Below are 17,494 nucleotides of genomic sequence, written 5' to 3'. Positions count from 1 at the left end.
GTAGCGCCTGCTGACTTCAACCCTCTGATTGGACACAAACTTAATCATTCCCCCTCTGATTGGACACAAACTTAATCATTCCCCCTCTGATTGGATACAAGCTTAATCATTCCCCCTCTGCTGCCTTCCCAGAGATATAAACAGACAACTAACACTCCTGATGCAGTACTATGAGTTGCCCGATTCCCCTCATATCAGAATATTAACACTTCTGATGCAGTACTATGAGCTGCCCGAGTCCCCTCATATCAGTATATCAACTAACAGGCCCCAGCTGTGGCGCAACTGGCTGGGGCACCTGCACCGTACGCCGGCGACCCGGGTTCGATTCCCGCCCCGTGGTCCTTTCCGGATCCCACCCCGACTCTCTCTCCCATTCACTTCCTGTCACTCTCCACTGTCCTATCATTAAAGGCATAAAAAAGCCCCCCCCTCAAAAAAAAAAAAATATATATATATATATATATATAAAAAGTATATCAACTAACACTTCTGATGCAGTACTATGAGATGCCCTATTCCCCTCATATCAGTATATCAACTAACACACCTGATGCAGTACTATGAGATGCCCGATTCCACTCAGTATATTAACTAACACTTCTGATGCAGTACTATGAGATGCCTGATTCCACTCAGCATATTAACACAGGTTTAAAAGGTTGGATCAGTTGTAGTTTGAGGTTTCCCCACTTGGACTAGGAAACAAAAGGCCTGTAACATAGATGCAGCTACTGTGTCTAATTCACCGCAAGAGTCACAAGTCGCCTGATTCTGCTGAATTTATCAACAGACACAGCAGTCTTTCAACCTCTCATTGGATTCAGTTGCCAGTGTTAACTTGCACTACTTGCCAAAGGCCTTTTCTTTCTTTACTTTCAGTCTTGAGTTCCCCTGAGACACATATATACATCATATGTACAGCACCGTGCAGTAGACCTTACTTTGGATTGAGATTGGACAGAATGGACACAATAAATGTTTAAGATCATCTTGCTACTCCACCAATCTTCAGCTGTACTTCAGTATGGGACCCTGTGCCTGGCCATGCAGAACACACACACACACATACACACACACACGTACACAGACACACACACACACACACACACAGACACACACATACACATACACACACACACACACACATAACATACACACACACACTGATGAACACGTTGATGTTTCAGAGGAAAACAGGGTAATTGTGTTTAGTTCATTAGTAGAGAACAAGTCGGCATTGTCCATTTTTCAACTGCATCATATCACAGCGCAGAGAACGATCTGCTGCAGCCACTGCTGTGTGCTAGCTCACTCGCTAGCTTGCCCGCTAGCTTGCTCGTCAGTGTGATTAGCGCTCCACCATCCAACAGATGAGAGCCGCATGCATTCCCTCTGTTGTGCTTTCACACAACACCTTCTTGTCAGCACCATCAAACGCCATCCCTTCGCCGTTAGCCTGCTAGCGCTTCGTTAGAGGTGTGTGTGTGTGTGTGTGTGTGTGTGTGTGTGTGGTCTTGTGCTGTGGGTTGGGCTGTGAGAGAGATCTTGTTCTGAGTGGGATGAAACGGCTGCACTGAGCACCCCAACACCACACACACACACACACACACACACACACACACCCGAGGGGTGCACACTTTCATCTGAGGGGCTCCTCTAGGCGGCTGAAGAAGGAGAAGAAAAGGAGGAATTGGGAAGAGATAGGGGGAGGGAGGGAGGGAGGGAGGGAGGGAGAGAGGGAGAGCTCATCTAGTCTGCGGCACACGTGACGATGATATGCTAAGAGGCTACAAGAGACATGATGCCTTCTGCTGCCCTGTCAGGAAATGTGCTGTTTTTCCAACTGTGTTCGAAAAGAGTGGGTGTGTGTCTGTGTGTGCCTCAAGAAGCTAAACATTTCATGTCAGTGTGTGTGTGTGTGTGTGTGTGTGTGTGTGTTTGGGAGAGAGGAGGTGAGCAACATAAAAAAGCTATGGAGATTGAAATTGCAGAGTGCAACCCATATGTTGCATGTGAATTTGTGAGCGCAATATTTTGTTCCCCGAGAAACCCAAGGACGTGGAGAGGAACAAAGATGGAGGGGGGAGGTGGACGGAGTGCCTTAAGAGACCTAGCAGATCCACACACACACACACACACACACACACACACACACACACACACACACACACACACACAAGAGACCTAGCAGATCCACACACACACACACACACACACACACACACACACACACACACACACATACACAAGAGACCTAGCAGATCCACACACACACACACACACACACACAAGAGACCTAGCAGATCCACACACACACACACACACACACACACACACACATACACAAGAGACCTAGCAAATCCACACACACACACACACACACACACACACACACACACACACACACATACACAAGAGACCTAGCAGATCCACACACACACACACACACACACACATACACAAGAGACCTAGCAGATCCACACACACACACACACACACACACACAAGAGACCTAGCAGATCCACACACACACACACACATACACAAGAGACCTAGCAGATCCACACACACACACACACACACACACACAAGAGACCTAGCAGATCCACACACACACACACACACACACACACACACACACACACACACACACACGTACACAAGAGACTTAGCAGATCCACACACACACACACATACACAAGAGACCTAGCAGATACACACACACTCACACAGCACAGAGGCATGTGCTGTAAATGAATCCCACTTCCATGTGTGTGTGTGTGTATGTGTGTCATGTATACTGTGTGTGTGTGTGTGTGTATAGGGGGGTTGGGCAGTAGAGAGTAACCCTGCGTGCCCTAATGTCGGTTAAATTGGACGTGAAAGTGGCCTGGCGTGGCATGGCAGAGCATTGAGGACAGCGCACCTTGAGCACAGCGCACTTTGAGGACAGCGCACCTTGAGGACAGCGCACCTTGAGCACAGCGCACTTTGAGGACAGCGCACCTTGAGGACAGCGCACCTTGAGGACTTAGCTGGCTGCTGAGACGAGCTGGGCTGCATGGGACTCTGGCTCATCGCCCCCTCCTACCCCTCGGCTGCAGGAGCCAGACATCTGTCCGGGGTAACAGGGATGGAACATCTCATTACCCCCCGACACGAGGCTCCGCCGCTGGGGACGATACGCTCGTCTGTCAGCCTTCTCCTCCTCCTCTTCATCCCCAGCAGCAGCACAGAGGAGAGGACGAGAGAAGGAGAGGGGAGGAGAGGAGAGGAGAGGAGAGGAGGGGAGAGGGGAAGAGAGGAGAGGAAGAGAGGAGAGGAGAGGGATGAGGAGGGGAGAAGGGCGAGGAGAGGGGAGAAGGGGAGAGGGGAGGAGAGGAGAGGAGAGGAGAGAGGAGAGAAGGGGAGAGGAGAGGAGAGAAGGGGAGAGGAGGGGAGAGGGGAAGAGAGGAGAGGAAGAGAGGAGAGGAGAGGGATGAGGAGGGGAGAAGGGCGAGGAGAGGGGAGGGGAGAGAGGCAGGAAGAGGAGAGAGGAGGAGAGCCGAAGAGTAGAGGCCCTTGAGGGCCCAGAGAGAATATCAGATGCCGAGGAGGATTAGTCGGGGCTTCCAGGGTTTCTCTCTCCCCTTCTCTCTCTCTGGCTTGCTGGATGGCCTGCCAGGATCCTGCATTACGGCGCCTCTGGCTGTGCCCGAGCCAAGCCAAGCCAAATCTGCGCAATGTGCTCTTCCAGAGACGGAAAAGCCTGGTGTCAGTCTGTCGCAGATCTCAGGGGGGCTGGAGGATCAAGGCCTTATGGTCGTGTCAAAAGAACCACCGGCCACTGTGGCCAAGTTCTACAGGATGGCTCATCAGGCTTCCTAAGCGGCAGTGGAATTGCACAGCAGAAAGCAAAGTCATGCAAACAGCCACAAGGCCGATTCAGACATTCACTGGCAAGTGGTGTGTGTGTGTGTGTACACAACTGCTTGATGGAGGGAAAGCCCTGCTTACCCCTCTCCCTGGTTAGCTCCGCCTGTCCAAATCTATGGCTGGAACATTCAATAAAAGTTAGTGATCCAAGTTTAACTCATTTAAATTCATATCCATTAGAATCCTTTGACATTAGCATAGAGTATTTCTAATTGCAATAGTCCAGAATTATACTTGAAGTAACTGGATCGATTTAGCAGATTATTGAACTAGATTCAAATTTGTGGGAAAAAAAAGGGTTGTTGATACTGGAGCTCGAATCCTCTCCAGTTCTATACCATCCTCTCCAGTACCATACCATCCTCTCCAGTTCCTCTCCAGTTCTATACCATCCTCTCCAGTTCCATACCATCCTCTCCAGTTCTATACCATCCTCTCCAGTTCCATACCATCATCTCCTGTTAGATAACGCCGTCTCCTGTTCCATACCATCCTCTCCAGCATCATAACATTCTGCTCCAGTATCATAACATCCTCTCCAGCATCATAACATTCTGCTCCAGCATCATATCATCATAACATCCTCACTATTAACTGCTGGCTGTAGCAACTGGAGCGAGGTAAACATTTTATTTATTTTTTTATTCGTATACCAACAATATTCTGTAAGTACCTTGATAAACGGAGATCTATGTGAAAAATCACCGTTAAGGATCCTTTAAGGATCCGTACCTTTAAGGACATTTAAAGATTGTGTGATTGGCAGCAGGCTGAGGGTGTGATCTATTTTGGTGCCCACGTTAGCGGGGCCTAATTGGAGCTGCCTAGCAGCCTCACTTGGGTAATTTATACCAATATGACACACCAAAAATAGACCCAGCTGTAGATACTGAAGTTGGTACAGTATGCGGTGGCATAGAGTTCATTCCGACCTATTAGAGTCACCCACTGCTGCGGCAGAAGCCACAGCACTCCTGCATAGCCGAGTGAAATGTACTCACTGCACAGGAGATAAATATTCTGCTTGTATTGATCAGCCTGTCTGCAGAGATGGATGCAGAAAACATGACATCAACATGGGGACAATACACCTCTCTGTGGTTAGATTCCTCAGACTGCAGAGTGCAACTATGGATCTCTCTCTCTCTCTGTCTGTCTCTCTCTCTCTCTCGCTCTGTCTGTCTCTCTCTCTCTCTCTCTCTCTGTCTCTCCCTCTCTTTCTCTCTATCTGTCTGTTTCTCATTAGGCTTTAGATAGAGTCAAATGAGCAGAAAAGAGAGTGGGAATGGGGTGGAGATTTAGGAGGCATGAAAGCATACACACACACACACACACACACACACACACACACCTACATACATACACACACACACACACACACAGACACACACACACACACACACGCACACACACAGACACACTGCTACACACATACTCCCAACACACCAACAAAGTGCTTCATTTTTCATTCCAACATCTTGGCAGCTCTCCTGCCATCAAATCTGGAGAAAAACAAGCATAGCAATGTCGGGTAGCGTATCTCCAGATTCATCAGCACCTCAGCTCAGGCAGGCTAATCCCTCCGCTAAGCCCCGCAGGCATCGCCCGGCGCGCGGACACCTCCGCAGCCGCGAAACGCGGGCTGTCGAAGCAAACCGACTGAGACGCGCAGGGCCATGTTCAGCCCATTTAATCCGACTGAGAGACTCACGGGCACGCTGATGGCTCTCCGTCTTGTAGGGGGAAACTAATGGCCTGCTTTCGCTCCGCTGCCGGCGCCGAGGACTCAGTGGCTGCAGGGGAGACGGGCGATTCAGTTGGAGGATTTCATTTCGTTTGTGTACAAAAATGACACTCTATGAAAACACCAGAGGAGCAGTGTGTACACTCTTCAGCAGAAGGAAATCATACGTGGAGGCAGAGGTGGACTACCTGGTAGGCATAAGGTTGAGGCACCGAAATCCACGTTGTTATTCGATGCAGTTACTACCGTTTGCGTCGGCACCGATGCCATATTAGAACCGTGTTTCGGTGCCCAACCCTATTCATGAGGTAGATACATACTAGTTATGGGTAGATGCATACTTGTTAGCTTGTGTTATGAAAGGGAGTCTGTACAGGTTTGGGACAGACATGTTCTAGTTAGTCTGTGGAGTCTGTCACTGTTATTCAACTCTCTTCCAATCAAATTCATTCAGTGTGTATACTGGTGCTGTACTGTACACAGGAAACCAACACTGTCGTGGCTTAGGTCGAGCCAGAATCTATTCCAGCCAATCAACACACTCACTCTTAAGGAGCACTCAAGGGAGGGGTTCAATGGCTGACTCCTGGACTCTGTCCACTGCCTGTCTCCACTTGGCTGACTCATCCTAAGACGTGTCCAAAACAAAACGTTGAAAAAAGACAGCGGTGATGACCTCTACAGTACAGCACGAAGTATGGCCAAGGAGAGGGCGATTCAACAGAGGCCATGACCTCTACAGCACAAAGTATAGCCAAGGAGAGGGCGATTAAATAGAAAAGTCCTGGCTGCCTTCATCTGAGGGATGTGAGGAATAAAGATGTCCGACACCACAGTAGCGGCGCCAGCAATAGCGTGTGTGTGTGTATCCTTTGAGAGGATGTTGGTGTTCCAGTTCTGTGTGTGTGTTTTTTCTTCTTCTGCTGATTATCTGTGAAAGGTTAAAATGGCGGGGCCTCTCCCGCACCATCTGCGGCTATAGGATGTGCTGACATTAGGGGATCCTTTGAACAGATGGCTCCGGAGCGGAGAGGGAAAATGTCAGGACAAATCATTACCCCTGGATAATTACGCCCGAGCGCGGCGCTCCATTTGCTAGTGCTTGCTTCCCTTCTCGCTCGCTCGCTCACTCACTCTCACTCTTGCTTACTTTCTTTTGCTCTCTCTCTCTCTCTCTCTCTCACACACACACACACTAGTTCTCGCCTTTCATCTCCACTCTGCGTACATAATGAGGCTGACTGAAGAGAAGGTCCAAGAGCTGTGTGGGAGGTTATGAAAATCCTGCAGTTTGTTTTGTACCCTCCACCTCTCTCTCTATCTCTCTCTCACACACACACACACACACACACACACACAAATTCAAATACACACATTACTCCTAAGTAAGACTGTAGGAATTTCCCCTATTTCTCAAGTTTTAATACGTGTGTGTGTGTGTGTGCATGCTTCGGCCATCAGCTCAACATCAACCCACACAGAAGTGACTCACCTCTATGGACAAGAGAAAAAATGCCAGTGCCATATCAGTGTGAACCCATCAGGCCAACCCAAGCCTGTCCCCAACCACACTGACCTCAATACAACAGTTCAACCTGTGTGTGTGAGCAGCAGGGGGGGAATGTTCGCTCATAACTACATCTACTTTCACCATGTGGGATATGATTTGAAGAAGGAAATGTTAAATCTAAATGCTAATGAATACAGCATGGCCTTTGCAGCTCTCTGCTTGTCTGGCTGGGCCGAGCTGAACTTGTTTGGCTCTGATCACTGCAATCTATTTCATTTCACTCAGAACGAAAGGAAGGAAAGAAGAAAGAAAGAAAGAAAGGAAAAGAAAAGGGATGAGTTATGAGAGAAGTACTCTTGTAGTAGGGGGTGGTTGATGACAACTAACAGTGTCTGAGATGAATAAACATGAATGTACTCAGATCTGTGCTCTACCTTCAGTAGAGCTGCCATGTTCATAACTACCTTCAGTAGAGCTGCCATCTTCTCTTCAGTAGAGTTGCCATGTTCATAACTACCTTCAGTAGAGCTGCCATCTTCTTACACTAACTACCTTCAGTAGAGCTGCCATCTTAACTACCTTCAGTAGAGCTGCCATCTTCTTACAGTAACTACCTTCAGTAGAGCTGCCACCTTCTCTTCAGTAGAGCTGCCATGTTCATAACTACCTTCAGTAGAGCTGCCATCTTCTTAACTACCTTCAGTAGAGCTGCCATCTTAACTACCTTCAGTAGAGCTGCCATCTTCTTACAGTAACTATCTTCAGTAGAGCTGCCATCTTAACTATCTTCAGTAGAGCTGCCATCTTCAAAACTACCTTCAGTAGAGCTGCCATCTTCTCTTCAGTAGAGCTGCCATCTTCTTAACTACCTTCAGTAGAGCTGCCATCTTCATAACTACCTTCATTAGAGCTGCCATCTTCTTGACTACCTTCAGTAGAGCTGCCACCTTCTTGACTACCTTTAGTAGAGCTGCCACCTTCTCTTCAGTAGAGCTGCCATCTTCTTGACTACCTTCAGTAGAGCTGCCATCTTCACAAGTGATCTCCATGAGCAACCATCTTCTTGACTTGAAATAGGTGTTGATTAATTTGACTGCTAAAAGTCGGTGCAGTCGTAGTTCAGCAGCTTTACTGTAGTCATTGTTGCCTGTGAAGCTTAAATGTTGTGTTGTGTAAATGTAAACGTCTGAAAGAAAGCTCATAGCTTGTAGGCCTATAACTAGTAGCCCTACTCTGATGCCTGCTACGGCAAGTGACCCGTTAAACAGTTGAAGGCAGTGAGGCATGGGATCAGTATATGTTCCATTATCCATTGAAATTCTACATTATGCAAGAGACCATTAGTATGACAAGGCTGGAGAGGCTACTGAGGTTTCAGTCATGCAGTTTAGATACTATGGATTGATGGATTGAACACCCACAAATGGGATGGCAGTGTACCAAAATTCTGCCCATAAGTGGGTAACTAACCACTTATGCATGTTTATATGGGGGCATGTCTGCTTGGTTGCAAGTGAATAATGAAGCTTCTGAACACACACTTGACAAAATAGGCAGGCAAGAAACATAAGGACAATGCTTTAGAAATAACATATAAAAAAGTTTTCTCAGAGGTGTTGTTAATTTTGCTTGGTTGTCTTTAAAAATGCGTTAGAAATGTGTATTGATTCCACAGCCCTTTTTCATCAGCAGAGATGAGACATGGGAAGGTGATTTTAGGCAGAGCCTACGGGTCAGATGTTGCTGCTTGTTTTGAGAAAGCCGCAGGTTCCGGAACCGTTCTAGAACGCCCGCGGCGAGAACCTCAGAGGGAATTTCCGCACAACAAAGCCCCGGCGCCATTCCAGAACCCTCACGCTCAGAACTTCACAGAGAATAGCAGCACAGCAGAGCGCTGAACAACTTCTGCCCCGAAACAAAAATATCAGCCTATACTTCCACAAACACACTGAGACACAAATCAAGAAGGATTGAAACATTTTTTTTTTCTCTCTCTTTTTTTTACTCAAAAAAGGAGAAAACAGAAATGGAGGAAATGACTAATAAAAAATACAAAACGGAAACACAATGTTCAAAGGGTGTCGGGAGAGTAGAGCAGAGAGACTACAGGATGCCAGAACAGAAAAACCGAAAAAGGATGGCACATATTAATAAACTGCTTTTTTTTTTTAAACCTCCCCCGAAAAAATAGTTTGGAGTTCTCCTTCAGGAGGAGGGGGGGGGGGGGATGAGCAGAAGTCCCTGGAGGAAGAGGGTGAGAGAAGAGAGGAGATACAGAGAGCAAAACATCAGTACAATATCTTTTTTTCTCTATAAAAAGAATGGTGCAGAAATATTCTTCTTGTTTTTTTTTTCTCTTTTTTTGTTTCAAATCATCAAACACGTGAAAGAGGATCCTTTTTCTGGAGTAAAATCAAGACATTTCAGAAACAGTTTTTTTTCCTTAAAAATCCCACCCACCCCCCTCCCTCAGCCATCACCAAACTCCTCGTCTCCATTTGAAAGTGTTTGTGTGAAAATATAGAATAGAACCATCCTCTCTTCTCGTTTTTGGAGTTGTTTCCGCAGTTCAGGTCCGTTACTCCCTCTGGCATACACAAGAAAGTCTCTCGCTTTGAGAACACAGCTACGAAGCGTCAACAAGAGTTCCATTCTCTTCGGGAAGGTCAGATGTCATCATCTGTAGAGACTATATATCATGTGGTGGTGTTTTTTTTTTCCTGTATGCATTTGTGAATGTGTGTATGTGTAAGAGTGTGTGTGTGTATTTGTTTGTGTGTCTATGTGTGTGTGTGTGTCTGTGTGTGTGTGTGTGTGTGCGCGCGCGTGTGTGTGTTCACGTCACACTTCAGTCTGAAAGTCGCCCTCCGACGTGTCGGGGGTGTTGGCAGAGGTGGCGTCCCAGGTCTTGTTGTGGAGTTCAAGGCGGTCGGATTGGTCACCGGGGAGACAGGTTGTGGGGTCAGGGGTCATGCTCTTGAAGCTGTCCCAGGAGTGCTGGTCATCTGCTGTGGACTTCTCCTGCAAGGACAACACACACACACACACACACACACACACACACACACAAACACACACACACATAGACACACACACACACACACAGTTGCACATATAAATTACACACTGTTGGATATATGACATGATTCTTACAGTTCTAACCCAGCCATTCATTCATTTTCATGTTGTTTATTAATATGACAAAAATATGTATCATACCAGATATAGCAAACAACACTAAGCTATTACTATTAGTATAGAACAGGCCTTACTTTAGTTTCCTTGGGCACCTGACAACACTACCATGAATGTTGTGTCAGTGGGACTGTGAGACTTTCAGAGAGAGGAACCTTTTTGACATAGGCTTACTTGTCCCTCGTCTATCTCCCACTCCCAGCTCTTTAGAGTACCTCCTCTCCTAGCACTACCAATAACTGGACATGCTAATTCTAGAACTTACCAGACTAGACTATCCCCATTCTAGAACATGTACCACTCCACTATCCCCATTCTAGAACACTTACCACTCCACTATCCCCATTCTAGAACACGTACCACTCCACTATCCCCATTCTAGAACACTTACCACTCCACTATCCCCATTCTAGAACACGTACCACTCCACTATCCCCATTCTAGAACACGTACCACTCCACTATCCCCATTCTAGAACACGTACCACTCCACTATCCCCATTTTAGAACACGTACCACTCCATTATCCCCATTCTAGAACAGGTACCACTCCACTATCCACAATTTTATGTAGGCCTAATGTCATGTTTATTTTTTGTATTGATTTGTCTAGTTAAATGTTTTCTCTCTTTATTTACGTTATTTTTGATAGTTTTCGTGTTATTCTCTTAGTCCTTTTTACTGCTTTCAAGTCGGCTGATGTCGTTAACGTTTGTCCAATGGGAGCTTGCTATGGCTAGCTTTTGCCCTGGGCCTCTTACATCCTTCCCATCCATCTGTGTGCCAGTGCTGCACTTCACTGTCTGGTCGAGGGGATTTCTAGGGACAGCAGCTGGAGCTACTCTGAGTAAGATCTGCTGAGGCCGCCGAGCTGTTTCTGACCAGTGAGCTGCCATGCCAACTGCCTGGAGTATGGATTGAGCAGACTAACGTTAATGTTGAAGAACTCTGCATTACGGACCAACAAACGGTCGCTGTTAAAAGTGCACCGAGTTGCTGATCTACAAGATCGCCCATGACTTCGGACTGTTATGCTTCCAGTGATATCCAGACTATAACAAGGCCCTAACGTTCACGTTATCTCCAGACTGCCAGTGAGTGTAAAGAACTTTGTTGGCGTTGCATGCATCGGTTGTGGAGACACAGCTGTGCGCAGTTACACACGAGTCATCATTGCACTTGGACATTTTCAGCCGGTTGGAAATTGGACTAATTTTATTTTCAATTTTTATTTATTTTATTTATTGTATTATTATTTATTGTTGTCTGGCTTGTATGTCTTGGTGTCACGGGTACGCTGGCGACTACGCCGCTCCGTCCGCTATTGTCTTTGTTAGTCTATGTGTCAATGACAATGTCTTAGCCTATATGTGGAGCGCTTTGGGTTGCACTCTGTGACTTGACTTGACTATCCCCATTCTAGAACTGCCACTTGACTCTATGCGAGTAGTACTTATTGCTACACTGTATATGGATTGTTTTCCTTTTTGTGAGTGGCTTTGGATCAAAAGCGTCAGCTACATGGCTAAATGCGATGTTTAATGCAGTGTTATTAAACTCCACTTTCCTCTCCATACATCCACCTCACTCGTCCCTGTAACGTTACATAGAGCTTCCCTTCACACCCTGGAGTGCAGGGACTGCACATGATCCCCACCAATCACATAACATGAAATGTACTTGTCTGCAGTGCATATTTTCATCATGGATGCCGCCTCAATAAAATTGTGCATGAAAATATTTATTTATCTACTGTAAACAGAAAAGAACACCAATGTTTCTGTGAGCAGTCGATGTTATTACGCAAATGAAAGACTCGATGCGGTGTATCTGGACCGCGAGAGAGGGGACGACAAAGGAACAACACTGGCCACACACACACACACACACACACACACAATAAGATGCATGAGCCAGCGCTGAAGTCAATTTGAGGCGATCAATTCAAGCGGCAGATCCTTCTCTAGACACCAGCTAGGCTGATTGCATTCGCCTCCACCATGAATGAGTCAGTACGATGAGCCGTGTGATGAGAGAAAGAGTGTGTGTGTGTGTGTGATAGAAAGTGACCTCCCCCATCTCTGGCAGTGTCTACCTCTGTAAGGGCTGAAATGAATGGTAATGAAACGGCAGCCATCTCTTCGATTCACCTACCCATGAAAACATATCAAATTCATGCCCTCCGTGTGTGTCCCAAAACTCACCGTCACTGTCCAATGATCCAACTCAACATGGACAAACCATCTCTTCCGCACACACACACAGACACACACAGACACAGACACACGCGCACACACACACACACACACGCACACACACACACACAGACACACACACACACAGACACACACACGCAGATACACACAGACACACAGACACACACACACACACACACACACACACACACCTGCACAACTAACACCAAAGCCAAAAAAGCTGAAAATGTAGTGAAATCCCCCACAGAGCTGTGGCCACTGTGTCTGGACTCCGGAGTGCATCTGTTCCCTGGGCTCTGCCTGGGCCCACCATCAGGGGGCGCTGGTGCACTGAGTGTCGTGTGAGCGGTGCGCCGCGCTGCCAGGCGGTGAAATGAATTCCAAAAGGGCCTAATCTGGGAGCGCATTTGCATGCTGGCGGGTGGCACGGGAACATTTTGTAGTGAAGAATTGTGTTTAACGGGCAGTGCCGCGCTGCGCCACGCCAAGCCGAGTCCAGTCGAGCCCAGACGCCTCCTCCTGAACGAGCGCTGACATCATCATACTGCTGATCACGCCCCTCAATCCTCTTTCTGCAGCCCCCCCCCCACCCCCTCCTATTTCTCTCACTCTCTTTTCATTTAACTCACCTCTCTCTTTCTCTCTATCTCTGCCAATCCCTTCCTTCCTCCCTCTCTCCTCTCCTTCTCTCTCAACATATCTTTCGTTCTTTCTGGTATTATGCTTTTTTTGGTTTCTCTCTCTCTACCTCTTTCTGTTTTGCTACAGCTCTCTCATCTCTTTCTCTGATATGTAGCTCATGTTTTCCATGTTCTCTCTCCACATCTCTGTCTATCTCTCTCTCTGTCAGGTCTTTTTCTACTTACACTCGAAGAGTTCTTTTCACCTCCGGCAGAAGAAATGCTCCAACGTTTTTCCCTCTGTTGTGGTAAAAAAAAAAAAACAGGGCGAAAAAGGGAGAAAAGGGAGGGTAGAGGGGAAAAGGAGAAAAAAAGAAAAGAGAAGAGAGGAGAAGGGGGAGGAATCACACCATCACTGTTGGCTCCGGCTTTGAAAAACAGACAGAGCTTCTGTCTCTCTCTCTGGTGTTACCTTGTATGTGGCAGAGAGAGGGATGAAGAAAATGAAATGATATAAAAGAACTCCAGGAGTTGTCATGAGGCACCCTACCTGAAGCTCTCGCGCTCTTATGGCAGGGCAAAAAAGGGAAAAAAAGAAGAATTGAAACTAAAACCCAACCAACTGCAGTGTGTGATAACGCACAACACATGTCATGGCTTTTGCACACACACACACAGACACACACACACACACACACACTCACATGAAGTTGTGTATCTCACACACAAACAGCTCACACACCCACTGTAGCGTAGGTTAGAAAAAGCAGCAGGGCTGAGTTGTGACAGTTAGATAGATAGATAGATAGATAGATAGATAGATACTTTATTGATCCTCAAGGGGAAATTCAAGATTCAAGTTACAGGGAAAGTAAGATTATATATATGGCTCTACCAAGCTACACACACCTACACACACACATACACACACACACACACACACATATCAGGGGAAGCTTCCCAAAGGGCAACAAGTCGGTGGCAGTGACTATTAATGCCCTCAGAATTCTTCAATATGAATAGAACCTCTTAACTCACATTAAACATTCATGGGAAGAGTGAATGTGTTTTCTGTATGTCACTGCAGTAATGTGTTAGCATGGCTAATGTGTTTGCTGTATGTCACTGCAGTAATGTGTTAGCATGGCCAATGTGTTTGCTGTATGTCACTGCAGTAACGTGTTAGCATGGCTAATGTGTTTGCTGTATGTCACTGCAGTAACGTGTTAGCATGGCTAATGTGTTTGCTGTATGTCACTGCAGTAACGTGTTAGCATGGCTAATGTGTTTGCTGTATGTCACTGCAGTAACGTGTTAGCATGGCTAATGTGTTTGCTGTATGTTACTGCAGTAACGTGTTAGCATGGCTAATGTGTTTGCTGTATGTCACTGCAGTAACGTGTTAGCATGGCTAATGTGTTTGCTGTATGTCACTGCAGTAACGTGTTAGCATGGCTAATGTGTTTGCTGTATGTCACTGCAGTAATGTGTTCTGCAGTAAACATGAGCAGAGTGTGTGAAGTCGTTTCTTTTAATGTGAGTGGCTGTGTGGTCTTTTGTCTGTGGTAGTGCAAATCCCCATCCAGCAGTACTGAAGCTAAGCGCTAGCGACTGTAGGCTACCTGATTTCTATTTTTTTCTATCAAATAATCCTGTGATGGTTCATAAAATGCTTTCTTTTGCCATTTTAACCTTTAGCATTTTTTCTTAATATTCTGCTCATGGTCAACCGCACACAAATGACCATGCCTGAAAGCACACACACACACACACACACACATGAATAAACAGACATACACACACCTGACATCTTTCCCTGACACCTTTTGTATATATCAACTCTTTCAAAAGGGTAGAAAGACACCACAATTCGGAAAGGTCAGGGGTCAAAAGGACAAACTGAAGCAGCGAGTGAGGGCGGCCATTTTAACTCAGGTCACCTGCAACAGGAATAGCTGGAGTGGGCTACAGACTACAGAAGCCAGCGGTTAAGGGCTAAGGGCTAAGGACTAGCGGTTAAGGGCCAGGAGTGGAACACAGCGGGAGCTTTTCTACTGTACAACTGAGGAGTAGGAGGAGTAGGAGGAGGAAAGGTGCAGATGCACACTGTTTCTATCAGCAGGGGGGCTCTAGGCACACACACACACACACACACACACACACACACACACACACACACATACACACACACACACACACACACACACACACACACACACACACAAACACACACACACACACACATAGGGGCAGGCATACAGACACCCCCTGTTTTTTTTACACAAGCAGACCAAAACCAAAACACACACACTGTGTCCCCCCCCCCCCCCCCACACACACACACACACACACACACACACATACACACACTCTGTCTCTCTCTCTCTCTCTCTCACACACACACACACACACCCACAACTGATGCTAGCGCTGTTACCTTTTCTTTTGTTGCTCCCCTTGCGCCCGCCCCCTGCCTGGCTGTAGTCACACTACAGCGGCGAAGAGGAGACGCACGCGCATGCAGGTGGGAAATCATACAGCCGTCAATGAGACGGCAACACACAACGACAACAACAAATCAATCACACAACAACAAAACAAATAAGACACAAAACAAACAAACAAAAGAAATTAATCAAACAAAACACAACTAAGTCATGAGGGTCATACATTATACTATATACAAAAAATATGTAATTTAAGTCACATAAATACACAAACACAAACTAAAAGAAATAGACATGTGGATATGGATCATGTGAAAAGCTCATATTCCTCAGAGAAACAGTGTTATTTCACTTTTAACACTGTAATTCTGAGTATATGAACACAGGGCTGATGCACACACATAAATCAATTAAAACAATAAATAGAAATATCATAAAATGGCATAAATCAATTAAAACAATAAATGAAAAGATCATAAAATGGCATAAATCAATTAAAACAATAAATGAAAATACCATAAAATTGCAAAAGAGGGAATATTATATAAAAAAACCAAAACAAATGTGGAGCCATGAACACTCTGAGAGGAGCATCATAGGCCCAAGCACATACACACACACACATACACACACACACACAGACCACACACACATACACCACACACAAACACACAACCAGAGGAGTGAGCATGTGTATCATAAGCCCCCCCCCCCCCCCCCCCCCCCCCCCACACACACACACACACACACACACACAGGGAGGAGTGGGCATCGGTATCATTGTGATTGGTGAATAGTAGTTGCCATAATAGACCCATGACTACTATAGACCCAAACAAGCACAAGCACACACACACACGCACACTCACAGAGAGAGAGAGAGTATCAAGCCATGGCAAAATGTGCTTGTAGGATTTAACCATGACCAAAAGAAACTCCAAGCCAAGAGAGGGAAGGTACAAAGAATGTGAAGAGAGTTCTCTACATGAGGTCGAAGGTCAAGGTATGGCTGGAATAACTGGCCCTCATTTATCAAACTAGCGTAGAGACCAGTGCAGATCTGAGTGCAGAAATCATCTTATGACAGGGCTTACGTGTAATTCATGAAACGTTTGAAGGAGAAATGGAGGTGAGGGTTCTCCGAATGCTAAGAGCTAAGAGCTAATCCATTAACGTGCCATCCATTAGCAGTGAAATTCTAGCTGCACACCTTTAAAATCACCTCAGCACAACTACAGTGTGCTTGTTATTGACAGATTGAAGGATTTTACATAAGAAAAATAAAGGAATTAAATTGTTTGTGAGGACCCAGTCCAACCCTCCTCCATTGCTAACACATTAGCATCATTTGGTGTTGCTAATCTGTTGACCTTGAGAGTTGACCTGGAATGTGAACAAGCTGGATTGAATTGCTGAAACACCCATAAAAGCTAGCTGTGCTCCGGTTTGATTGAGGGGTGAACTGACCCCTTTTTATGAAGCTTTTACAGCAAATGTCTGCCGTTAAAATAAATTAAGAGCCTTGCTCCCAGGGGCCGGGCAAATTGTTCACAGCACTTGAACAGAACTATTAGGTCCAAAACTGAAGCAAATGGTGTAAATGTCAAATCTATATGAAACAGCAAGGCCATTTCCTGCTCTACTCTTCATGTCAGCCAGGCCGCAAGGCCAATGACTCGGCACAACATACTAAATGCTTCCTTTGCATGTTTGGGTTGGGGTCAGTGGCATGGCAAGCCACAATACAATTGAGCTTTACGTCTTACATCGTTCGTGGAGCTGAGACGATATAAATGGCTACATGGCGGAGTCTGGTGGTCACACAGGTCTACGGCTAACAGCTCA

At 46.2% G+C, this 17,494-nt stretch overlaps 1 protein-coding gene across 1 annotated transcript in view; it reads right to left on the bottom strand.

The window, feature by feature from the left end:
- Positions 1 to 10,013: 10,013 nt before the first annotated feature.
- LOC143140573 (uncharacterized) overlaps positions 10,014 to 17,494 on the bottom strand; it is a 75,117-nt gene continuing 67,636 nt past the window's right edge. The window contains exons 17-18 of the mRNA XM_076301577.1: positions 13,449 to 13,502; positions 10,014 to 10,193 (exon numbers count right to left, since the gene is read on the bottom strand). Of these exons, the coding sequence (XP_076157692.1) occupies positions 10,014 to 10,193; positions 13,449 to 13,502 (234 nt within the window). The remainder of the gene's footprint in view (positions 10,194 to 13,448; positions 13,503 to 17,494) is intronic.

Source organism: Alosa pseudoharengus, unplaced genomic scaffold, assembly GCF_046254945.1.
Source record: "Alosa pseudoharengus isolate Yale_2024_CS ecotype anadromous, Long Island Sound unplaced genomic scaffold, YU_APseudo_1.1 YU_APseudo_1.1_scf_23, whole genome shotgun sequence".
Classification (NCBI taxonomy): domain Eukaryota; kingdom Metazoa; phylum Chordata; class Actinopteri; order Clupeiformes; family Clupeidae; genus Alosa; species Alosa pseudoharengus.
Note: the sequence above shows the minus strand (reverse complement) of the source record. Positions and strands in the feature narration are given on the sequence as shown.